The 25,429-nt window shown below is 39.0% G+C and overlaps 1 protein-coding gene across 1 annotated transcript; it reads left to right on the top strand.

The window, feature by feature from the left end:
* The first annotated feature begins 719 nt into the window (after nucleotides 1-719).
* Nucleotides 720-25,314, top strand: LOC148059713 (dynein axonemal heavy chain 12-like). The gene is made up of 73 exons (XM_087781562.1): nucleotides 720-859; nucleotides 1,101-1,188; nucleotides 1,251-1,277; nucleotides 1,345-1,534; nucleotides 1,622-1,685; nucleotides 1,760-1,918; nucleotides 1,986-2,181; nucleotides 3,057-3,245; nucleotides 3,630-3,783; nucleotides 3,851-3,942; nucleotides 4,005-4,183; nucleotides 4,254-4,389; nucleotides 4,464-4,589; nucleotides 5,582-5,716; nucleotides 5,792-5,985; nucleotides 6,066-6,309; nucleotides 6,375-6,560; nucleotides 6,632-6,832; nucleotides 7,535-7,729; nucleotides 7,795-7,916; nucleotides 7,976-8,111; nucleotides 8,175-8,321; nucleotides 8,400-8,519; nucleotides 9,398-9,554; nucleotides 9,625-9,797; nucleotides 9,862-10,014; nucleotides 10,082-10,321; nucleotides 10,388-10,633; nucleotides 10,707-10,826; nucleotides 10,899-11,008; nucleotides 11,084-11,267; nucleotides 11,334-11,474; nucleotides 11,618-11,701; nucleotides 11,772-11,960; nucleotides 12,032-12,151; nucleotides 12,220-12,408; nucleotides 12,629-12,780; nucleotides 12,850-12,988; nucleotides 13,054-13,220; nucleotides 13,291-13,546; nucleotides 13,616-13,912; nucleotides 13,996-14,174; nucleotides 14,238-14,430; nucleotides 14,672-14,833; nucleotides 14,904-15,098; nucleotides 15,171-15,304; nucleotides 15,369-15,531; nucleotides 15,599-15,679; nucleotides 15,749-15,925; nucleotides 15,999-16,130; nucleotides 16,190-16,279; nucleotides 16,349-16,489; nucleotides 16,565-16,806; nucleotides 16,880-17,027; nucleotides 17,103-17,248; nucleotides 18,365-18,579; nucleotides 18,642-18,834; nucleotides 18,897-19,089; nucleotides 19,158-19,330; nucleotides 20,360-20,500; nucleotides 20,575-20,733; nucleotides 20,797-21,092; nucleotides 21,180-21,433; nucleotides 21,496-21,636; nucleotides 22,178-22,315; nucleotides 22,386-22,619; nucleotides 23,296-23,484; nucleotides 23,985-24,088; nucleotides 24,169-24,373; nucleotides 24,455-24,592; nucleotides 24,662-24,753; nucleotides 24,811-24,878; nucleotides 24,955-25,314. The coding sequence occupies exons 1-73, from the start codon at nucleotides 720-722 to the stop codon at nucleotides 25,146-25,148; spliced, it is 11,847 nt and encodes a 3,948-aa protein (XP_087637688.1). The 3' UTR covers nucleotides 25,149-25,314.
* The last annotated feature ends 115 nt before the right edge of the window (nucleotides 25,315-25,429 follow it).

The following is a 25,429-nucleotide window of genomic DNA, read 5'->3' as shown; positions in this document are numbered from 1 at the left end:
GAAATTGTATTTCTTTATTTTTCTTGTGTAATGTTTTGTGGATTTCTGTCGATTAAACTGTCTTATTCTAAATGTTTTTCTTTTCAATAAATCCTCCTTTAACATTATATTAAAAGTTATATAAATGATAACAGTCTTAATAAATATCCATATTTTATATATATGTTAATTCCATCTCATTGCCAATTTCCAACTGTTTAAACATCTAAATAGAGGTGTAGGATGTGTTTTCAAATTTGTCAGATTAAAACCGTTGTGTTGTCTCTGGGTCAAGGTGACCCGAATGCCTGAAAACATATGTTGGTTTTATCCCTTTGTGTTGTCTCTGGGTGAAGAAGAACGGCCTCCCTGTCTTCCAGAGACAACACAAGGGATACCACAAACACATTTGTTTTTCAGGGTTAACAAGATTCATATTAATGAAATGCTCCTGAAATGAAAAGATCCTCCTTGAGTTTGATTAGTTGTTCATTTATCTAGTCTGTCCTTCTGAAATGTATGATCTTAATGAAAAGGTGTTTTTAATGTCTTTACACCTTTGATCACTTGATCATGTTTAATGTTCCTTTGTTTGCTCATTTCATCGTTGGTTTGTTCCCTTTTTGTCGTGGCGGATTCACAAGTATATAAAAGCCTTTGATTCAATTAAGGGATCAGATTTTTATTTTCAGATTAGTTTTTATGTGATCATTTTAAAACTTGTATTGCCTTTCTGCTCAATGGCTGCCATGTCACTCGCCGAGGTTAATCCGGTGTTGGATCGAGTGGAAAACTCAGATGCAGAAATGGACAGGAGGCAGCAGAGACTTAAGAAGCCGAAGCGAAGTGAAGTGGAGATGCAAGAGCTTCACAATACTCGGTAGGTTAGCGTTGGTGATGTCGAACCATTAACTGTATACAGTATGGACCTAGTATCTGACTCTTACTGGACCACGATTATGGAGCCAATAAACATTGGCGGCCATCTTGGAATTCTTGGACTCTTTTTTTTAAAATCAGACTGTTGCAGTTTTTTATTCCGTAAAGGACAATTTCAGAATTCAGTGAATGCATAAAATGGCACTAGTCTAAAGGATGATATTTCTTGCTCACTATTTCAGCGTCTTCAAGGCCATGGATATGTACAAGCAGAGCGTCGAGATGGAAGGCATGCAATGTGTCTCTCCCGAGCCCGAGTTCCCAAAAACGGTACGACTCATCAGTTTTAACTAATCTCAACTGAAATAACACAAGGTTTGAATGTCTTACAGATGTTAAGCGAGCGAAGGAAGCGGAAGGTTGGTCAAAATGATCTTCATAATGAAAACAAATTGAGCGTTAATAATACTTTGGCTTCAATTCCAGATGAATTACATGAGCTTGAGGAAGTTTGTGGAGCGACGTCCACTTCCGCCAATCCCGCAACACTGGCTGGACTCCATAGTTGGAAGTCTTCCTCTGAAGCTAAAAGACAGTCCTATGAAAAAGGCTGTCCTTGAACACCTTTGTATGGAGGTTAGCAAAAACTTTCTGGATGTGGTGAAGCAGAACACAGGTATTTTTTTTTTCAAACTTTATTTGCTGAATTAATGTCCATGAGAAGAAGTTAATTTTGAATGATCTTATTTCCTTTTCTCTTTAGTGGACACGATACTAAATGACCCTGAACTATCCATCTCGGATTTAGATTGTTTGGCTGAACTTAAGTAAGACTCTTCAAAGAAAAAATTGAAATTAATTGCCAATATTTTATCATAATGTGTTTTTTTTCTCTTTTAAGAATTCTTTTTTTCTCAAAAGCCCGGTATGACAGCTTCAATAAAGCTCGAAAATTAATCGAAAAGTATCTCCACATCCTTCATCCGGTCATGCTGGAGCTCCTGGATATTTGTCAAACAACCTTCTCATCCACAGTATTAGTTAAGTTTTCCATTTACAGGTGAGACCACACTAGAGTACCACACTAAATTCATTTGTCGACTCACATTATCATCCATTTCTTTTAGAGCTTCAGGACCTTTTGATTCGATTGAACTTCTTAATAAAATCAAGAAAGATTGTAAAAAGGAGGAGGATCATATTATGCACACGTGGTTTCCCAAAGTGATTCACTCGTTAACGAGTAAAGAAACGTTAAATGGCGTGCCTGAAGACCAAATAGACTCGCTATACAATTGCGCGTCGACTCTTCTCTCTAATCAGGTGAGACGTTTTTGAAATAAGGGAATTTGCTTGATTTGACGAACTCATCTTAACAATTTTTTGAACCTAGTTTAACTATTCTTATCTAACCTCTTCTTGACATCAATTCACAGTATAATTTACAATGAAATACAGTATATTTTTAAAAATTATTTTTTTTTTCTTTTGTACACTTTATAAACATACAATTGTGCAATCTTAAACTAAAGTAAAACATTTAAAATTATTTTTTTAGCTGTAATAAAACTATTTTTAATTTTAAGAAAACTTTTTTTTTTTTTTAGAGATTAAAATAAAAAACTGAAAGAAGAACAGGTCTTATTATGTCTACTTCCTCTTCATACTTTTCTTCAGTTATTCATTTTGTTTCTTTTACAATTGTTACAAAATGTCATTTTGGCAAATGTTTTAAGTTTGATTAAGTTTGTAACAAGGAAATAAATTCAGCTTCTCACCATAACACAACTTAATAAAAGCATACAGACCTATTAAAACAAGAGTATATTAATAACATCGACGATGAATCGATAAACTCCAGAAATAGGTTAAGAAATTAAATACATTTGTAAGTAAAATCATGATTGTCGAATAATTGATTTCCTGACAAGGTAATAGCGATCATACAATTTACTTACAACTAATTAGGAGATAATAGAATTAAAAATACGGTAATCAATCAGATTTTAGTTTTAAACTATGGTTAATTATGTTAGTTGTCAGTGTTCTTTCCCTCTTTTGCTGCATCTCAGACTTAAGTCATGCCTTTTCTAAGATGTTTTTGTCGATCACTCTTTATGTTCCATGAATGTTTGATTCCTCCATAAACTAATGGACTGTAGAATGACCCAAAACCTTTTTCTCTTATTCATCTTTAGCTAAAATCGCTTCTTGAGAGGAACGTGGAGGAGTTTGTCAATTTATTCAAGTCAACCAACGACTGCTGTCCGCCTCTGTATCACATGGCTCTGACTTTCAAGGAGGAGGTGATGAACATTCATCCAACCCTGCAAGAGCTGGAGGCGGCTGTGTTTGAGATTCTCAACGCCATCACCAACAGCCTACAGGTGAGGTTAGAAAACCACGGATTACCTCTGATAGCTACCTCATGAATGGCTCTGAAAATAAGAACCAGAATTTTAAAATGGATCCTGAAAGACACTGGCAGCCAGTGAATTTTAAGGATCAGGTAAATGTGAGTTCTCCTACTACAGCAGCTCAGAATTCTCGCTGCAGGGTTTTGTATTTACTGCAGGTGAGACAACTCCTTCTTGTTTAGACAGGAAAATAAACTGTTACAATAGTCTGAACGAGAAGTCACAAACGCATGGATAACAAGCTCCAGATCATGTTGTGACTTTCAGTTTTGCATTGTAGTACTAGAGACATGTCTGATGTCAGATTGTTCATTGTATTTTAAAAAATGTTCTGTTTACATCTTTTTTCTGCAGAAAGTACAGACAGTTCAATCATGGCTGGCACCAGCATCAATCATGTATGTCGATGCCAAAGTTGCAGATCACATCCTTGCCTGGGCAACAGACACCGTACGTAGAATAGTACGTAGGAATCTGGAGAAACCGAATAAGCAATTTCAAAATTATGGTAGGAAAAACAGTTATTAAAAAGTGTATAGAAATGCATCTCAGGTGATTTTCAATGTGTGTTTCAGTTAAAAAATACAGCTGGTTGGTCAATGGAAGTGCACAAGAACAAGTCAAAATCTTTATCGAGGAAGATCACTCTTTCGATGAATACATCGAGGTATGCGTCAGACTATTACATTTATTTATAGCAAACAGTGTGAAACGATTGTTCTTTTGCAGCAAGTGAAAAAGTTCTGCGTCTTATCAAAGAAGATACTGATCCGTCCTGACAAAATAAACTATGCCATGGTGCATCTGAACTGTGAGGAGCTCAAGCAGGGTCTGGTAAACAAGGCCAAGTTCTTTGCCAAGACACTTCTAACGCAAATGCTGTGCACTCACCAGGAGATGAGTTTACTGTAGGTGATGCAAAATCAAGGCTTTTCTTTTCCAATTTATTCAAATATATTTTCTTTTCTTTGTGAAAAGTATCTGCTCTGAATTCGAAACCATCCGAGAGACGGCGTTAAAGGTACCAGAAAATACAGACGACATTATCGACCTTATTGATTTCACAGAACGCACCAAGACAGAAACCATTGCTTTGCTCAAGGATAAACTAACGGTAAAAAAAAAAAAAAAAGTGTTTGAAATTTGTACGAACAATTTATTATTGTGTTGCTATCTGTGTTCATATAGGATGCCTCATACCGAGTGGTTTATCTGCTTGACTTCCACATCATGGAGTCAGAAGATCTGAAACTTAACTCGACTGTTTTTCTCTGGCCGTTGAAAATGCCTGAGATTTTTGACTGTAATTTGGAGGTAAGTGTTGAGTTGAGTCGTCAATACTATGACTGGCGTATTTTTATTGTTACAAAGGTCGTTTTTTGATGTTGTTTATGTATTGCTTCCGACTACTTTTGTTCACGTGCCCTGTTAGGAAAACTTGACTTTATAAAGCCAAGCATACAATACATCACTTAAATACATTCTTATTCTGAAGTGCTCTAGAAACCAGCCTTAACTTAACTCAAAATCAATCATTGCTCTCCTTAGCTTTTGTGTAAAATTAGTGGTAGTTTTCCATCGTTCCTCAGAAACGACTTCTTATTTTTTTCTACCATAGTAAAATACTTCTTTGAAGTCGTTTCAGTGATTTGATTGCATAATGTGTTTTAATTAAAGTGATAGTTCACCCAAAATTGAAATTTCACTCATTTTCTACTCTCCCTCATGTCGTCTAAGGGTTGGGATTATTGTATGTATTTATGAGTAATACATTCTTTTTTAGAGTTTTAAATGACACATTTAAAATCATCCAAATACCTCAATATTGTGCTTGTCTGTTACGCTCATCTTGTATTAAAGCCTGGACAAGAGGAAATTATTCGGAAAATCATTAAAAAAATCTATAATTAAGCTTGTTTTAGCAGGAGATCCCTGGCCATCAGAATACATGATATTTGCAATGTGTTTCAATGACACCGAGCTGAGCGAGAACTGGAGATTCCGCTACAAACAAACCTAAAATATACTGATTTATTTAAAATATTTCATAAAAATTCCGAATGTTGAGGCTTCAAAACAAGATGGACAGAAGAGCAGTGAGGAGGTATTTGTTTAAATTTTTGTCTTTAACTCTAAAAGGGAACAAATTACTTTGATAATAATACCTAACTTTAATCGACACGAGGGCGAGTAGCAAATTAGTACTTTATGGTGAACTATCACTTTAAGTAAAGTGACTTGAGCTGCTTGGCAGAGGTATCCAATGTTGGTCTTTTTTTAGTTTTTAACCATGAATGATCCGACAGGTCGTGCGAAGGGCCAAAGAGAAAGCGAAGAAGGATTTGCTTGAAAGAAGGCAGGCGTTTGTTGCACATTTGAAGAAGTTGGGCGAGAGCATTCAAGTGTTACCGTATTACTCTGACCTGAATTTAATGAAGCAGGTACTTCCTCAATCTTCATAGAGGTACTTCCTTCCCTACCCTCTAACTGACCGGAGACTTTTTCAATGTTCACAGTACATGGCAGAAGCCACAACCTTTCAGAGAGTTGTCGACGAGGCTGAAGAGGAAATCATCTACATCAATAAGGAAGAGCAGTTTTATGAGTTTGAGCAAACATTTTACCCAGAAACTCAAACCATCAAGGAAACTATTGAGCCCTATCATAAGCTTTTTGGATTCATTCTAAACTGGCAGGCTACAGAGAAAAGGTGCTACAGTTTTTTTTTTAAAGCAGATTTAAAAAATCCACAAAAGCAATATTAACAGTTATTGTTCTTTTTTTGTGTAGATGGATGGACGGGTCTTTTGACCAACTGGACGGGGAATCCATGGCAACAAAAGTCGACGAGTTTTTCCGAGAAATGTTCAAGATGATAAAGTTTCATCAACAGAAACCATGGCCTCCAGAGGGAGAGAAGGATAAGAAGGATAAGAAGGGAGCAAAGCCACGATCAGATGAAGTTAAAAGCAAGAAACTAAGTCCCACCATGCAGCTGTGCAACACAGTTATGGACCAGATCAAGGCGTTTAAGGTTGGATATTATGATACATCACTTGTTGGAACCAATTTGAACGACATGTGTTCTGTTCATTTTAGGAATATATCCCAGTTGTGTGCATCCTTTGCAATCAAGGCATGAGACCACGCCACTGGCAAAAAATGTCAGAGATTGTAGAGTTTGACCTCACTCCAGATGAAAGTACTACACTCCGCTCAGTTCTTGAGAAGAATCTGACGTCTCATTTAGAGCCGCTAGAGTCCATCAGTGCCGCTGCTACTAAAGTAGGATCAGTCAACATTTGAAACCCAACTATACTGGATCGTTCCTTAACATTCCTCATTTGGCTCTGTAGGAGTTTTCACTGGAGAAGGCAATGCAAGTGATGCTAACCGTATGGAATGATGTATCCTTCCACCATCAACCCTATAGAGAAACTGGGGTGTCGATCCTGATCGGGGTGGATGAGATTCAGACGATGCTGGATGACCAGATCGTGAAGACTCAAACCATGAGGAGCTCTCCCTTCATCAAGCCTTTCGAAACGGAAATCAAAGTAAGTGACCCATGGGTCCAAAACAAAACAAAAGTGCCATTTAAAAAACCATTCAACCAAATTAAAATTTTCTACTCACCCTCTTGTCGACTATGGGTTGGGATACGTTTTTTATAGTAATACGATCTTTTTTTAGAGTTATACGGAAAAAGGTAAATGTATTTTACCACAGTGACTAGTGCTCAAAATCTTCGTCCAAAAAGACAAACTTTAAAACATCCAAACACCACCATATTGCTCGTCTGTAAAGTGCATCTTGTATTGAAGCCATGAGTAATTGTTCAGGAAAAGATCAATTAAGTATATTTAATTTTTTTTGTAGCCAAATTGATCAATCTCTCAGCTGCTGCCTGAAGTTTTGCTTATTGAAAATACACAAGTGGTGTAGGAAGATGGCCAAGATCTCAAGATGGTCATTACAGGCGAGCACCACGGTGGTATTTGGATGTTTTAAAGTGAATAATTGGGGGCAGAGATGAAGATGATGAAAACTGATGAACTCGTTAAAATTGACTTACATTTAACTCTACAAAGAAACAGATTACTCTATAAATAATCCCACCCCTTAATCGATATGAAGTTTAGTAGAAAATTGGTGTTGAATTTTGGGTGAACTATCACTTTAACATCATGGAAGACACATGCGACTTTCTAAACATGACTGGGGGGACCAACATTTTGTGTTTGTTTTTTTCTCTGCAGGAGTGGGAAGCACGCTTTCTGTATATGCAAGAAACAATTGACGAATGGTTAAAGATGCAGGCTCAGTGGCTATACCTGGAGCCTATATTTTCCTCTCAGGACATCATGCAGCAAATTCCAGAAGAGGGGAAACTCTTTCAAACTGTGGACAAGAACTGGAAAGAGATCATGAAGCACTGTCTTAAAGACTCCCAGGTTCGCAATAGAGCATGATTGGTGTGGCCAGGAACTGACTGATAATATCTAATATGGTTATCTAGATTCTGGAAGCAACGGCGATGCCTGGTTTGTTAGATAAAATAATACATTCAAACGGACTCCTCGATATTATCATGAAAGGACTAAACGCTTACCTAGAGAAAAAGCGTCTCTTCTTCCCAAGGTACACATCATCATTCTTTTGTTTTTCTGTTTTCTTAATGCTTTCTGTGCCACCATCAGGTTCTTCTTCTTGTCCAACGATGAGATGTTGGAAATTCTGTCCGAGACAAAGGATCCTTTGCGAGTACAACCCCATCTGAAAAAATGCTTTGAGGGCATCTCAAAACTGGACTTCCTGCCTAATCTGGACATACAAGTGAGACATTACTTTGCGTTTTACAGATTTATTTGCATGAAATTAATTTCTGTGTTTGTTCAGGCAATGTATAGTAGTGAAGGAGAGCGTGTCGCACTTATTGACCTCATATCGACATCTGAGGCGAAGGGGGCCGTGGAGAAGTGGCTGGTGCAGGTTGAAGACCTGATGCTCCGAAGTGTCAGAGATGTCATTGCACGCTCAAGACTGGTGAGCTATTTTAACCTAAGTCTTTAACATATGTCTTTTCTATGAATGAAATCTTTTTTTTTTTTTAATCATCAACAGGCCTATGCTGAGACTCAAAGAAGCCAGTGGGTGAAAGAGTGGCCTGGACAGGTGGTTCTCTGCACCTCGCAGATTTACTGGACCACAGAAGTGCATGAAGCTATAAGATTTGGTCCTGGTGTAAGTATTTAACCTTGTATTGTCAGTGTGATAATTGTCATCTTTTCCCCCTTGAACTCCATCTGGACAAAACCAAGCTTTAAGGGGGTATTGGAAATGTGGTGTTATTTTGCCATGTTATATATATATATATATATATATAAAACATTTAATGGTGTATAGTTCATAAACAGTTGTGTAAGATAAAAAAAATCTACTTTTTACAATGAACAGGCAAATATTAACGCAATTTTCTTCTAAATTTTTATGTTGCAACTAAACTTCTGGACGCTAGATAGTAGCCGTCATTCTGTCCTTTGCAGCTAACTGAGGATGAGAGGATATAGCCAACTCCAAAAGCTTTTAAGTTTATGTTTGATTTTAAAACAAATTAATTCAATTTTTACTTTGTAAAGAGTCATGCGGTCCTTACTACTGGGGGCCTGAGAGGAAAGTACTTGGACAACACAACAAATATATCCCTTTTAATACAGTATTGCAATATAACACAATATATTGTGACCCCTGTTGCAAGTACAATACCCTACAAGCTACTGTGTCTGTCCACATTTCAAAATTGGAATTTTAAAATGAGTGATCTATCATGACAGGTGTGTAAAAAATACAAGCCTCACCACAGCGCATATTATTACAATGTAATCTTGAATACTGTCTAAATTTAAGATGTAGTGGACAAGATTGGAAAAATAAAGTTCTCATCAACATGACTGAGATTTACTAAAACTTGATAACAATACAAAAGAGATCAAGAGAAAATAATACCTCAGACAAATGAATTTTTTAAATCATGAATGTATTGCTCAATGACGTCTCACCTTCATAGTTGAACTTTTGATTCCAGACACAATAAAAAAATATCCATATCCTTCTAATTCTAGGGTCTAGAAAACTACTATGAGCAGCTCCAGAAGCAGTTGACTGATATTGTAGAACTTGTGAGGGGAAAACTGGCCAAGCAGACACGGACCACGCTCGGAGCTCTGGTCACAATCGATGTCCACGCCAGAGACGTAGTCATGGAGCTTATCGAGAAAGGTGAGTTATGAATGAAAGGCGAGGTATTCAATGTAAAGTTTAAAACTGAAGTGTCTTTTTTTTCCTTCAGGTGTTTCCTCGGATGCAGACTTCCAGTGGCTGGCACAGCTCCGGTATTACTGGAGCACTGATAACGTCCGAGTCCGTATCATTAACTGTGATGTGAAGTACGCTTATGAGTATTTGGGGAACTCTCCACGCTTGGTCATCACCCCACTGACGGACAGATGCTACAGAACACTGGTAACACAGACTAATGCATTAAAACCTTGAATAAATTGAACACAAAAAAAATTTTTTGTTGAAGATTGGGGCATTTTACCTGAACCTGGGGGGTGCTCCTGAGGGTCCTGCTGGAACTGGAAAGACTGAGACCACAAAGGATCTTGCCAAAGCACTGGCTGTGCAGTGTGTGGTCTTCAACTGTTCGGATGGGTTGGACTACCTTGCTATGGGCAAAGTATGATAGGCACAAAAACATTCCTATTATTTAAACACACATGTTAACCTTAATGTCATTATCTCAGTTCTTCAAAGGTCTGGCTTCATCCGGTGCGTGGGCCTGCTTTGACGAATTCAACCGGATCGAGCTGGAGGTGTTGTCTGTGGTGGCGCAGCAGGTGCTCTGCATCCAGAGAGCAGTAGAGCTGAAGTTGGATTACTTTGACTTTGAAGGGACCATGCTTAAACTAAACCCCAACTGTTTTGTGTCAATCACGATGAATCCAGGCTACGCAGGACGATCAGAACTTCCTGACAATCTTAAGGTAAAACAAAAGATAAATTCACTTTCTTTTAAATCTCTTTTCATTTAAAACTTCTTCTCTCCTTAGGTGTTGTTCCGAACTGTCGCCATGATGGTCCCTAACTATGCATTGATCGCTGAGATCTCGCTGTATTCGTACGGATTCATAAACGCCAAGCCTCTTTCCATCAAGATCGTGATGACCTACAGACTTTGTTCTGAGCAGCTCTCTTCCCAGTTCCACTACGATTACGGCATGAGGGCTGTGAAAGCTGTTCTTGTGGCTGCTGGAAACCTGAAGCTCAGTTTTCCTGACGAAAATGAAGACATATTGGTATTAAGGATTTCTGGATACTTACCGGTTGAACTTTCTTTTAATTACCTTCTCATTCCTTTCTTAAACACAGCTCTTGAGATCCATAAAAGATGTCAATGAACCAAAGTTTCTTGCCCATGACATTCCATTGTTTAATGGTATCACAAGTGATCTGTTTCCAGGAATCTCTCTTCCAGAGGCTGACTACAGGGTAAGATATTTATTCACCGATATTTCTATTCAGGTCAGATTAATAATGTGAAGTACATTTTTTTTTCTTCAGTTGTTTTTGGAAGCCGCTGAATTTTGCTGTAAAAACCACAACGTTCAGCCCACTGAGGTTTTCTTGCAGAAGATGATCCAGACGTATGAGATGATGATCGTCAGACACGGGTAGGAAGTGTTAAAGCAGTTGGTGTGTCTTGTAGAAAAAGATGTATTAATGTGAATATAAAAATAACTCAACAGGTTCATGCTGGTTGGGGAACCATTTGCAGGGAAGACAATGGTACTGCATGTTTTAGCTGATACATTGACTCTAATGAATGAAAAGGGGCACGGTGAGGAAGAGAAGATCGTCTATATGACATTAAATCCAAAGTCTATCACGATGGGACAGCTTTTCGGACAGTTTGATCTGGTATCCCACGAGGTAGGCACATAGACCGCTTCTGTATTTCCTGGTGAAAATGGTTTTAAATACCTTCTTTGTCATCAGTGGACAGATGGAATTGTGGCAAACACATTTCGTGAGTTTGCCTCGTCTGAGACACCGGATCGTAAATGGGTTGTTTTCGATGGGCCTATTGACACATTGTGGATTGAGAGCATGAATACTGTGCTGGATGATAACAAGAAGGTGAATTTTGTTTGTGTTTGTTATACCTCAGTCTTTCTAGTTTTTTACTTGGGCACTCTAGAACCTTAGCCCTTCATTACATGTCATTGTTAAACTGACTATTATTATTATTTTAATTCATAACAATTTCTATTTTCATGCAGTTATGCTTGATGAGTGGAGAAATAATCCAAATGTCCAATCAAATGAGTTTGATTTTTGAAGCTATGGATCTGTCACAGGCCTCTGTAAGTCACATTCTTATTTTCCCCAATGCTTTTACCCAAAAATATGATTTTAATTTACGTCACTTTGCAGCCTGCAACAGTAAGTCGATGTGGCATGATCTATATGGAACCATCTCAGTTGGGTTGGGAGCCCTTAGTGATCTCCTGGATCAACAAGCTGCCAAATATCCTCAAGAAAAAAGACAACCCCAAACTGCTGATGGATCTTTTCCACTGGTTACTACCACCAGCATTTAGGGTGTTGAGTAAAAGCTGTAAGGTATGTTTCATCAGCCGAGTAGAGGAAAGAGTGATTCAGAGTGTATGGAATAAAAAGTATTTTCTCTACAGGAGGTTGTGTCGGCTGGCACTAGTAATACAGCGACGTCTCTATGTCGACTGTTTGAGATGCTTCTCACTGAACCTTTGCAAACAGAGCCTGATATCAAGACTTTACGCGTTTGGATTATGGTACTAAAAAAAACCCTAATTTTTCCTGCTTTTCAAACGTTCTAAATAACATTTTCTCATATTTGCAGGCGGCGTTTGCTTTCTCGCTGGTGTGGTCTGTTGGTGGCAGCTGTGATGCACAAGGCAGAGAGAAATTCAGTGATTTTATAAAAGAGATTCTGGCGGGAAATTCGGAAAAGTATCCCATCCCAGCTAACGTAAATAAATGGGAATGTCCGCTGGAAGACAAAGGCTTGGCATATGATTACTTCTTTGAGGTAACATTTAATCTTTAACTGGAAACTCTTATTTTTTTAATATCATTTTTTAAATCACTATAATAAGAGTCAACCTCAAGAAGACAATCATTTTACATGTAGTTACGTAGAAAGTAAAATGTACTATATTACCTGCAACACTATTATGCCTATAAAGCTGCATATTTTGACCCAGTAAAGTATGTTACTTAAATATCCCCAATACTGTTGTTTTTCTTAGTTCAAAGGTAAAGGCAGGTGGGCGCACTGGAATGAAGCCATTTCAGATGGCGAACTCGGAGACAAGAACGCCAAAGTGCAGGAGATCATTGTTCCCACAATTGACACAGTTCGTTACACCTACCTGATGGACCTCTGTCTTAGATACGGCGTGTAAGTATTGATATCTTTTCAAAAAGGCAACTATGAAGCTCTGTTTGATAAAACATATTTCTATTCAAGACCTATTCTATTTGTGGGCCCCACTGGGACGGGAAAGTCTGTCTATGTTAAGGAGAAGCTGATGAACCATCTGGACAGGGAGCTTTATATACCATTCTTTATAAACTTTTCCGCAAGAACAAGTGCAAACCAAACACAGGTCAGAACGCATTACATTGCTTATGGTTCTTTTAAATTAACATTATAATTACATGCCTCTGACAGAATATCATGATGTCATGGTTGGATAAAAGAAGAAAAGGGATCTTTGGACCCCCGATGGGAAAGAAGTGTGTCATCTTCGTGGATGATATGAGCATGCCTGCTCTTGAGACGTTTGGAGCACAACCTCCTGTGGAACTTCTACGACAGTTTTTAGATCATGGGAACTGGTACAAACAACCATTCAATTAAATTGATGTTTAACAGTCACAAGAGGGAAAATGTGTTTCATCTTAATAGGTACGACCTTAAAGATACCACCAAAATCACCCTAATGGACCTCCAGCTCATTGCAGCCATGGGTCCCCCTGGTGGAGGACGTAACGCTGTTACATCTCGATTGCTGCGACACTTCAACATTGTCAGTATAAACGCCTTCAGTGACGATACAATGGTTCGCATCTTTTCAAACGTGGTGGCCTTTTATCTTAAAAATAATGCCTTCCCTCCTGAGTACTTCACTGTGGGCAACCAGATAGTAACGGCAACAATGGAGGTAAGACGTCTTGATTCTTCTGCATGGTTTCAAATTCTTCTTTAAATAAACTTCTTTTTATGTCCGAAGGTTTACAAGAAGGCAATGGAACACTTGCTTCCCACTCCAGCAAAGTCTCACTACACTTTCAACCTCAGAGACTTCTCTCGAGTTATTCAAGGCTGTTTGCTCTTGACAAAACAGTCACTGGAGAACAAGCGCACCATGATCCGCCTATTTGTCCATGAGGTCTTCAGAGTTTATTACGACCGCCTCGTGGACGATGACGACCGGGCGTGGCTCTACGAGCTTATGCAAGGCATCCTGAAGGATCATTTCAAAGAATCGTTTGACCAAGTGTTTGAACACCTGAAGACAGGAAGTAAAGTAAGTGTTGATGTTCCTGGTAAGATGAGAGACTAGAACACTATGTCACTTTTGGCAACAAATTGTTTCTTTTCTATCATCAGTTGATAGAGGCAGACTTGCTTAATCTGCTGTTCGGTGACTACATGGAGCCGGACCTGGAGGACGATGCTCGCTTGTACACTGAGATTCCTTCCATGGACAGTTTTGCTGAAATCGTAGAAGGTTGTCTCGATGAATTCAATCTAACCCAGAGAAATCGGATGTATCTTGTAATATTTCGGTAAGTTGGACCCATTAAAGAAAAATGCTTTGCTTTTATTTACTGCGTGATATCAATATGTAGGTACGTACTGGAGCATCTGTCACGTATCAGCCGTGTATTGAAGCAGCCAGGTGGAAACGCTCTTCTTGTTGGAGTGGGAGGCAGCGGGCGACAGTCCATCACTCGCTTGGCCACTTTCATGGCACACATGACCATTTTTCAGCCGCAAATCTCAAAGAGCTACGGCATTCCAGAGTGGAGAGATGACCTTAAGGTCAGTTTTCTCTTGGCATTTGCTTTTGATGCATTCAGTAGCGTGACAGATATACAACAAGAAAGCCACTTTGCCTCTGCCAAGCCATTAATTTATACCTACAGTGAACATTTCTAATAACGCAAATAGTGATGAGCTCATATCCAGAATACTTTGATTTGATTTGATTAATAATATTTCATTGTTTTACTCTTTACTGATACAAAAACACCTGCAATAATCATTGATTTTGATATCGCAGATGCTGCTTAAAAATGCAGGGGTGAAAGGTCAAAAAACAGTGTTCTTGCTGACTGATGCTCAAATTAAAGATGAGGCATTTCTGGAAGACGTGGACAGCGTTCTGAATACCGGAGAGGTGCCTAATCTGTTTGCCAATGACGAAAAACAAGAGATAATGGAGGTAGAATTTGGGATATATTTCAAAATCAACACCTAGTGTCAGTGAAGAATAATGGAATCTGTCATTTCAGAATGTACGTCCTCTTGCTCAGGCCGGTAACAAGACTTTGGAGTTAAGTCCATTGACATTATTCGCATTCTTCGTGGCCCGCTGCAGAGCAAACCTACATATCATTGTGGCCTTTAGTCCAATTGGGGATGCTTTCCGAAATCGCTTGAGACAGTTTCCATCTTTAATCAACTGCTGCACCATCGACTGGTTCCAGGTTAAGAAAATAATTCAATAATAATATGATATGCGTTGATTTTGATGATTATTTTTGTCGTTGTGCCTAAAGCCATGGCCTGAGGAGGCTCTTGAGCGAGTGGCAAACTCGTTCCTTGAGTCATTGGAGATGAGTGACAATGAAAGACGGGAAGTTGTCTTTATCTGTAAAACATTCCATACAACTGCCAAAGACCTTTCGGCAAAGTAAGTCATTCATCAGAGATCTTTGATTTCCGTGACAGATTTTCAATAGAGTCTATTTTTGCAGATTCCTGATTGATCTAGGTCGACATAATTACGTGACGCCAACATCTTATTTGGAGCTGATCGCAGCGTTTCGCCAGCTGCTCACCGAGAAAAGAAACGAGGTCTTAAAGGCAAAACAGAGGTACACCAATGGCCTGGACAAGCTTGCTTTCGCTGAATCTCAGGTACAAATTGTAGGAGTGCTTGCCAAAGGAAAGAAAGCATTGTAATATTCATATTTTATGTTTGAAGGTTGGTGAAATGAAAAAGGAACTGATAGACTTACAGCCAAAACTGGAAGTTGCCAAAATAGAAAACACCAACATGATGAAGGTAAAGCATACGTTAGGTAAAGGACAAGGACTTTAAATTAGGAATAATTCTATTGAATTAAAAATGTAGGTGATTGAAGTGGAGTCAGTGGAGGTGGAGGCAAAAAGTAAAATAGTGCTGGTGGATGAAGAAGCGGCGACAAAGAAGGCAGCTAGTGCTCAGGCTCTTAAGGATGAATGTGAGGGTGAACTAGCTGAGGCTATTCCTGTTCTGGAAGCTGCTCTTGGCGCCCTGAACACAGTGACTGTAAGCACCTTTTTTCTTAAAAAAATTAATTGTATGAACGGTTCTATAACTTAAGATGTTCCCTCTTTTTCAGTCGTCTGATGTCACGATTGTGAAGTCAATGAAAAACCCTCCTTCTGGTGTCAAGCTGGTGATGTCGGCTGTCTGCGTCATGAAGGAAATCAAACCGGACAGAGTAGCTGATCCAAACACGCCAGGAAAAAAGGTTTCAAATTAAACTTTATGAAATGATACCACTTTACTGAAACATGTTTGCTTCTCTAGATTATGGACTACTGGGGTCCAAGCAAGAAGCTACTTAGTGATATGAACTTTTTGAGGGATCTTAAGGAATATGACAAGGATAATATTCCGGTAAGTCTTGAAAATGTGTGTTCATGAAGTCAGACAACCATATAAGGATTTGTTTTTTGTGATTATAAGGTTTCTGTGATGCAAAAAATAAGAAGTGAGTTCATAGTCGACGAAAACTTTGACCCCGTTGTTGTGGCCAAAGCCTCATCTGCAGCTGCTGGACTTTGCAAGTGGATCAAGGCGATGGAATCTTATGATAGAGTGGCAAAGGTAAGATTATTTCCTTGTTTTTAAGTCTCGTTTCTTTCGATCTTCTAGTTATTTATCATTTGCATTCTCTTGTAGGTTGTGGCTCCTAAAAAGATAAAGCTTGCAGAGGCGGAGGAGTCCCTGGCTGCCACCATGGCTGTTCTGGAGGAGAAGAGAGGAGAACTCAAAGAGGTGATGGACCGTTTAGCTGACCTGGAGAAAACCTTTCAGGAGAAAACGGAAGAGAAAGCACAGCTGGAGCATCAGGTGGACATGTGTGCCAAGAAGTTGGACAGAGCTGAAAAGCTCATTGGTGGTCTGGGTGGAGAGAAGACAAGGTCACACACGTTTTGTTGTTTAACAAAAGTAACCGATTTAGTTCAAGGAAATGAGTTTGAATATTGTCTCTAGGTGGTCCAAAGCAGCAGATGATCTGCAGAACACATATGACAACCTGACAGGTGATGTTCTGATCTCTGCTGGGGTCATATCCTACCTGGGAGCCTTCACTGCTGGATTCAGACAAGACATCACAAAGACGTGGACCAAGTTGTGCCAGGTAAAGATGTCATTTTTAAAAGATACTGCTAGAATTGGAATGTTAAAACATGTTTATCTGTATCCCTATATTTAGTCCAAGAACATTCCTTCATCCGATGACTTCTCGCTCAGTAAGACTTTGGGAGATCCCATCAAAATCCGAGCTTGGAACATCGCTGGTCTTCCCAGTGATTCTTTCTCGGTTGACAACGGAGTCGTTGTTAGTAATTCCCGCAGATGGTGAGACTCTTCATCAACTCATGTCAAAAGCCAACCTGACTTACTCACATGTTTTAAAGTTGAATTCTTCCTCTCCATTCTGAAATCTCTCGGGATCGAGAGGACACAAGAGTGAAGCCCATTATCACGTATTAATGTTGCTGTAATCACGGCCATGTCTTTACATTAGTGTACATTAAATCCAAGATCCTCTGTCATACTGGATGAAGTTGGGCAGAACTTTTTCCATTGTGACTTGATTGAAATCCCCCAAGATGGCAATGACTGCATTCGGGGGCTGAGGCTGTAACCGAGATATGGTGGAGTGGATTACGTCCCACAAGTTCATTGGGTCATTTATCGTAAGCAGTCATCATAATTCCTTGGGAAAACTGGCGTGGGGAATCAAATGAGCCAATTCCAACAGACAAGAGTTTACATAGATACACTCCTTGATTGTAATGTGATCCAGGTTACACCACCGGTCTTTTAACCCCTTCTACTTTCATTTTACCACTCCCGGTGAATCTCTTCAGTGTGAAATCCCTCAATGGAAATAACAGAAGACCCCGGACCAGTCACAGGAGTCTGAGAAAAAGTCAAACTGTCTTTAACCACAATCCAATAAATAATTCCTAAATGTATTTAGTCAACAAATCCAAAATGTAATCCAGACAGGAAAGAATAGCAAGGAAGCACTCAGACTGGAGGCAGGATTCTTCCGGGTACAATTGCTCTTTATCAATTAGAAGGAACCACCACTTAATCATCTCCAAACATGCCTGAGTCTGTCAATGGATCAATACACCAAAAAATCAGAAACATACAAGCTAAATAAAACCATAACATGGAGAACATGACAGGTTATGAGTTGTTGGGGTCAATCATAGCTGGGTGGTTGAGAAAAACAAGATTTGATTAGCCGCGTAACCAATCGTTTTCAGTTGGGCAGGGCTTAATCACATTTTCTAATGTAAATATTCAAATGAAAATAGAGTTTTGTACAAAAAGACGCATATTGATGATACAATAGAGGTCTAAGATCAATTTAAGAGAAACTTGATTCAACTCATTAGTTTCCCTTTGAGAAAAAAAAACAATTGACTTCAAGATTTAACATCTAGATCTGCTCCTCAGGCCCTTGATGATTGACCCTCAGGGTCAGGCCAACAAGTGGGTGAAGAACTCTGAGAAGGAGAACAACTTGAACGTGATCAAACTGACTGATGGAGACTACATGAGGACACTGGAGAATGCTATTCAGTTTGGATCACCGTTGCTGCTGGAGAATGTTTTAGAGGAGCTGGATCCTTCCCTTGAGCCTCTGCTGCTCAAACAGACTTTCAAACAAGGTAGGGAAGGTGTCAGGTGGTATGTCAACGTCTAATATTAAATTATGTCTTAATCCACTAAGGTGGTGTTGAGTGCATCCGGTTGGGGGAGAATGTGATCGAGTACTCCCCAAACTTCCGCTTCTACGTCACCACCAAGTTGAGGAACCCCCATTATCTCCCAGAACTGGCGACCAAAGTGACCCTACTCAATTTCATGATCACCCCAGAAGGTTTGGAGGATCAGCTGCTGGGAATCGTAGTAGCAAAAGAGAGGTAACATCATTATTGTTTGATTCTGTCTGTTAAGTTGAGCGTGTGTTTAATTCGCTGCACAGACCAGAGCTGGAGGAGGAGAGAAACGCTCTCATCTTGCAGTCGGCAGAAAACAAAAGGCAGTTGAAGGAAATTGAGGACAAGATTCTGATGACACTCTCATCATCTGAGGGAAACATCCTTGAAGATGAGAGTGCCATTCAGATCTTAGACTCGGCAAAGATCATGTCCAATGAGATCAGTAAAAAACAACAGGCGAGTAGACATAAAACAACATCTTTATCTGTAATCTAAATGTCTAACGAAGATGGTTTTATTCTCAGATCGCAGAGAAAACGGAGATCAAGATCGCAGAATCCAGAGAAGGTTACAGATCAGTTGCCAATCACTCATCTATTCTGTTCTTCACCATTGCTGATCTCACCAACATTGATCCCATGTATCAATATTCTCTCACGTGGTTTGTCAACCTCTTCATCAAGTCCATTAAAGAGAGGTACGATCAAAGAGTTACATACCAATACTTTAGAACAAGACATCCCTGTTTACTCCCAGTTTTCTGATTTTTAATCATTTTTGCAACGACCAACATTATCTCAGTTTATTGTTAGTATTGTATTGTTTTGTCCATTTGTTCCGAGTACATGGTTTAATGTCCCGATATTTCAGCTTGTATTGTGGAACTTCTTACAGTTTTGTTTTTTTACAGCATAAACTTTTAATTTCTTTAACTAAATATATAAAATATTTTGGTTTGCATAGATCTAACACATACATTTGCACATTCTTAACTGCAATCAAACACTTTTTCAACCATAGAAATCAGGTTTTGAAGTGTTATCAAACATTTTTTTAGAGATTGAAAAGGAGCAGAGAGAAGAGCTGAAATTTCATCCTCTTTTCAATACTTTTCTATTTCACTGAACTTCAAACATAATGATGTTATAAACATAAAGATGTTACATGAACAACAACTCTTAAAATGCTAATGCAATCTTTTCTAACTATGGAAAACGAATGAGCTAAAGTATGTTATCGCATGACCTTGTATTATTAGTGAAGCATCATTGCTTGTATTAAATCATTCAATGTCGGGGTATGTCTCCAAATGACTCAGATAAGACATCAGGAAGAAAACTAACCACCCTGTCCAGCTGTAATTAATTCCAGTCTTGGTTTTTTCCGGTTGCGACCCATGTTCTTGTCTCTCGGATAATCAATAACTCACGATGGGGCATAAAGATGCAACCAAAACATTTCTTGCTTCAGAGTGAAATTGGACGGACACAAGTATGTGCGTTCTGTATTTGCTCTCTCCTTGTACAAGTACAATTGGTGTTATTTAAAACGAGCACCAATATCTGTTCTTGTAGTTTCAGCTATAAGGTATATTTACCATGAAACTAATCCATTCACAATTCACTCTTCCAACTCGTGTGTCTTGCTCATTCTTAATGAACTCACTCCCGTTGACCAGTAATGCATGTGTTTAATAGGTTTTGAATGTTTTTTGTTTTTTTTTCAGTAAAAAGTCGAAGCACCTTGATAAAAGACTGAGGATACTGACGGACTACTTCACCTACAATCTGTACTGCAACGTCTGTCGATCACTTTTTGAGAAGGATAAACTACTGTTTTCCTTCCTCCTCTGCTGTAATCTGCTATTGTGAGTGTTAAGGTTTATAGTAGGAATCCTTCTGACAGAAAACATTGTATTCATCAGTTATCTTTCTTTTTAAGGGCAAAGCACGATATTGATTACGGTGACTTCATGTTCTTTCTGACTGGAGGAGTGGGCCTACAGAACACACTCGCGAACCCTGATCCCAGCTGGCTTCAGGAGAAAAGCTGGGATGAAATATGTCGAGCCAGTGATCTACCTGGGTTACAGGGAGTCAAGTAAGGAATTCATTTCAGAATGTGAGACGAGAATCTATGGTGAGTCTCAAATGTATTCCACAGGGAATCATACATGAAGAGTCCGGGAGACTTCAGACCCATTTATGAAAGCAAAGACCCCTGTAATGCCCCTGTGCCTTCCCCGTGGTGTACCAAACTCAATGAGCTGCAGCAGATGATCTTGGTTCGCTGCCTCAGGCCTGACAAAATAGTCCCTGCTGTGGTCAAATTCGTCACCATCAAACTTGGAAAGAAGTTTGTACAGCCGCCTCCGTTTGACCTGACGAAGAGCTACCTGGATTCTGACGCCACCATCCCACTCGTGTTTGTGTTGTCTCCTGGAGCTGATCCCATGGCGAGTAAGTTGAGAACCTTTATCTGTTCATTACCAAGATCAACCAGACACATTCCATACATACCACTCATATTCTTACATCTTCCCTCAGGCTTATTAAAGTTTGCCAATGATAAGAGCATGGGAGAATCCAAGTTCCAGTCCATCTCCCTGGGTCAGGGTCAAGGACCGATTGCAGCAAAAATGATCAACGCTGCCATGCAGGACGGAACATGGGTGTGTTTGCAGAACTGCCACTTGGCCGTTTCCTGGATGACAAAGCTGGAAAAAATATGCGAAGATTTTAGCCCGTCGTCGTGCCATCCAGATTTCCGTCTCTGGCTTACCAGCTACCCATCACCAAAGGTAAACTTTAACGCCAGTAAATACGCCTACTTATCCCCAAATCTCACTTTTCTTGACATCAGTTTCCAGTGACCATCCTCCAAAATGGGGTGAAAATGACGAATGAGCCACCGACCGGTCTGCGGCTCAATTTGCTCCAGTCTTACGTGACCGATCCTCTGTCCGACCCAATCTTTTTCAGCAACTGCCCAGAGAAGGTTTTGGTAAGTAGACGAAAACACTATATGAATAAAGTTTCAAGTTATATGGTGAATTACTTAAACTCAATGGTCCAAATTCAGCACGGCTTTTTTGGTTGAAGAAACAAGCTTAGTCCATGGGGATGTCAACAAAACTTCTAGAGTACTGAGACCTTTCCACATTTTCAGAAAGATTCATGCAGAGTAAAATCTCTGATTTCATATACCATTACATTTTGATAACATTTTGGAAAAAATAATAATAAGTTAAAGTAAAAAGCTCACGCATAAAAACAGAAACTTTTCATCTATGTTGCTATTATGACCCATGAAGAAAACAATATTCAAGCATCAAAAGGTTTTCTTACTAGCAGTTATATGAATCAAACTTGATAAATATCTATATATATATATACATCTATATATCTATATATCTATATATCTATAAATATATGTATGTATTTAATTATACAGATGATTAGGCATATACCTGGGTTCCTGTTGTGAACTACTGTACATGAATCAATACATTATGTAAATTATAACAATATTTTATTCCTTCTAGATTTGGGAGAAGCTTCTGTACGGCTTATGCTTTTTCCATGCAATCGTTCAAGAGAGGAAGAAGTTTGGTCCACTGGGTTGGAATATTCCTTACGGCTTCAACGAGTCCGACCTTCGCATAAGTATCAGACAGCTGCAGGTAGACGTGTTTTCTTTTGAAGGAAAAGATGCAAATATTGACTTATTTATTTTGGCACTTTGAATTCCAGTTGTTTGTGAATGAATACGACGATGTCCCGTTTGAGGCCATAAGTTATCTGACTGGGGAGTGTAACTACGGAGGCCGTGTGACAGACGACTGGGACAGGCGGCTGCTCTTGACCATGTTGGCTAACTTCTACAACCAGGATGTGATTGACAAACAGAAATATAAATTCTCACCAAGCGGTGACTACTATTCTCCTCCTAAGTGTGAATATGATGATTACATCAAATTTATCAAGGTAACTATTTAACACTTTAATTCTGTGGAATGCCCTGACCGCCATAATTAGGAACTAATACGGCGATTGGAAGTAGAAACATTGAAGAGAAAGAAAAGTTAAATATACATCCCTAAATATTTAAATGTTATCTAATGTGAAAACTCAACTTTCTTGACTCACTAACATGTTGAATCTTCCTCTCCAAGATGGAGTAAATCTCTCATCATGACCATGTTTTGAACTTTTTACTTTATAAAGTTCTCCTCCGTCGGAAATCTCGGCGAACGAGAAAGAGATTACGAGAGCGGAGTCCATTATGATGTAACATAGTCTTTGCTCCTCCTCCAGCTAGCTGAAATCATGCCCCACTTTGTTTATAAAACGAGTCCCTTGGAGGTGGTAAACAAGATTTAATCTCCAGAAAAAAAGGTGTTTTCAGTGGGTGGGGCTTAAGCACATTTTCTAATAAAAATATATTTTAGCCTACTCATATACACATTTCCATGTGTATTTTCCCCATAGCCATGTAGATGACTGTATTCATATTGATTTAAACTCGTTTCAATATATGTTTTGACTTTTTTTTAATCCATTGCCTTTTTATTTCTTTATCATGGCACTTCTGGCATTTCATAGGATTCATTCATACCTAAACCCTTATTCTAACCTCAAAACTGCTTTCATCAATCTCCAGGGACTTCCTCTTGGTCAACAACCGGAGGTTTTTGGGATGCATGAAAATGCAGATATTTCCAAAGACATCCAGCAAACCAAAATGCTGTTTGACTCGCTGCTTCTCACACAAGGAGGAGGTAGTAAAGGAGGATCGGGCTCAGGTGGAGACAACGCCCTCTATGAAATTGCCAATGACATCTTGACGAAGGTAGGATGTCCTCAGGAAATAAATGCACTCATACCAAGTAATCCAAATGAAACTTCTGAATTAAAATAATATCATATCCTTTTGCTACAACATTTTTATTGTAGCCCAATAGTTGTATATCCCATATTAAGAAAGGTTGTCTAACATGTTAACGTACACAGCTTAATAAACGCATATTTGAAGAAAAGCAAAATCAAACATTAGTTAAAGCGATCCGTTTCAAAACATTGCGTCTTGCACTACCTAGTGTCTGAAAAGTGTAACTGCAATAACGTAAAATGTTCAACCATTGACAGTTGCAGCATTTTAATTTGTTTTGATTAACTATTTTAATCAGTCTTTATATTAATTCAAAATCTGTTGTACTGCCGTTTTAACGACAAAAATATTGAGCAAAGAACGTGTTGATTGACAGGTAGTCTTGCTGTGTATAAATAAAAAAAATATTATTATTTATTTTTCCAGACTCTTTTTGATACTTTGCCCTTCTTCTTGTATAGTTGCCACCAAATTTTGACACAGAAGCAGCTCTGGGAAAGTTTCCTGTACTGTACGAAGAAAGCATGAACACCGTACTTGTTCAAGAAATGGAACGCTACAATACGTAAGAGCCACATAATGAGAATCTCTATGTTTACCACGATCCTCAATGTTTGACATGTTTGGTTGGGGTTTATTTTTTAGGCTGTGCAGCACACTTCGTGTTAGTGTGCAGAACCTGCTGAAGGCCATCAAGGGTCTGGTGGTTATGGATGCAGAGCTGGAAGCGGTCGCTGGTGCATTGCTCGTAGGGAAAGTTCCAGAGAGATGGGCCAAGCGCTCTTATCCGAGTCTCAAACCGTTGGGCAGCTACATCAATGACTTCCTTGTCAGGCTCAAGTTTTTACAGGTAACGTTTTACATTTAATTTATAGGTGTTTAATCAATTTAATGTTTTGAGTCTCATGAGTCTTTCTGTTCTTGCCCATAGGATTGGTTTGACAGTAATAAGCCTAACGTGTTCTGGCTGTCAGGCTTCTTCTTCACTCAGGCCTTTCTTACTGGTGCTATGCAGAACTACGCCAGGAAATATCAGATCCCCATCGATCTATTAATCTTTGATTTCGAGGTTTAATCTTAACAGATTTTTTACCAACATGGGCTTGATGTTAAAATGTTTTTCAAAATCTTTCCAAAGGTTCTTCCCATTGACGAGTCGGACACCTGTCCTGATGATGGGGTCTACACCAATGGATTGTTTTTGGATGGAGCACGATGGGACAAAGAAAAGTATGATTCATCTTATAATTCTAGCTCTCGATAATTGACTATCGCCCTCTAAAACAGCGGCTTTCTGGGTGAGCAGTATCCCAAGATTCTATTTGACACAATGCCCATCATTTGGATTAAACCAAGTAAGTTCCATACTAAGGTTATTCCAATAATTTGTTTGCATCTTTTAACGCTTTTTCGGCTTCTTCCTACTCCAAGGTCAGAAATCCAGCAGCGACCAACCTCAGATGCTTTACATGTGTCCTCTGTACAAGACCAGCGAGAGGAAGGGAACCCTCTCCACCACAGGCCACTCCACCAACTACATTATTTCAATGACGCTGCCCACCGACAAACCTCCTCAACACTGGATCAAGAGAGGCGTAGCTTTGCTTTCTCAGCTTGATGACTGAGAAGGAGCACCAGCCATTTTCTGACTTCAGTTCTTAACTAACCTCACTTATGGCCTTCATTGGATTCCATTGGTTTGTGCTAATTAAGCGGTTTTTAATTATTTACATTGAAAACAAAATAACGTTTACAATTTATTTATTTTTTTGCAATGTTTTTATTCTTAACATCCCATTTAGTAGCATTCATGTGGAAAATTCCAATCTGAATCTTTTTTTAAAGATAAACATCATTGATTGTTGATTGTTTTGCATGTGTTGTTAATCCATACGATATACATTTC

Source organism: Callionymus lyra, chromosome 19 (genome assembly GCF_982586985.1).
Source record: "Callionymus lyra chromosome 19, fCalLyr1.hap1.1, whole genome shotgun sequence".
In the NCBI taxonomy this organism is placed as follows: Eukaryota; Metazoa; Chordata; class Actinopteri; order Syngnathiformes; family Callionymidae; genus Callionymus; species Callionymus lyra.
This window is presented reverse-complemented; position numbering and strand designations above follow the sequence as displayed.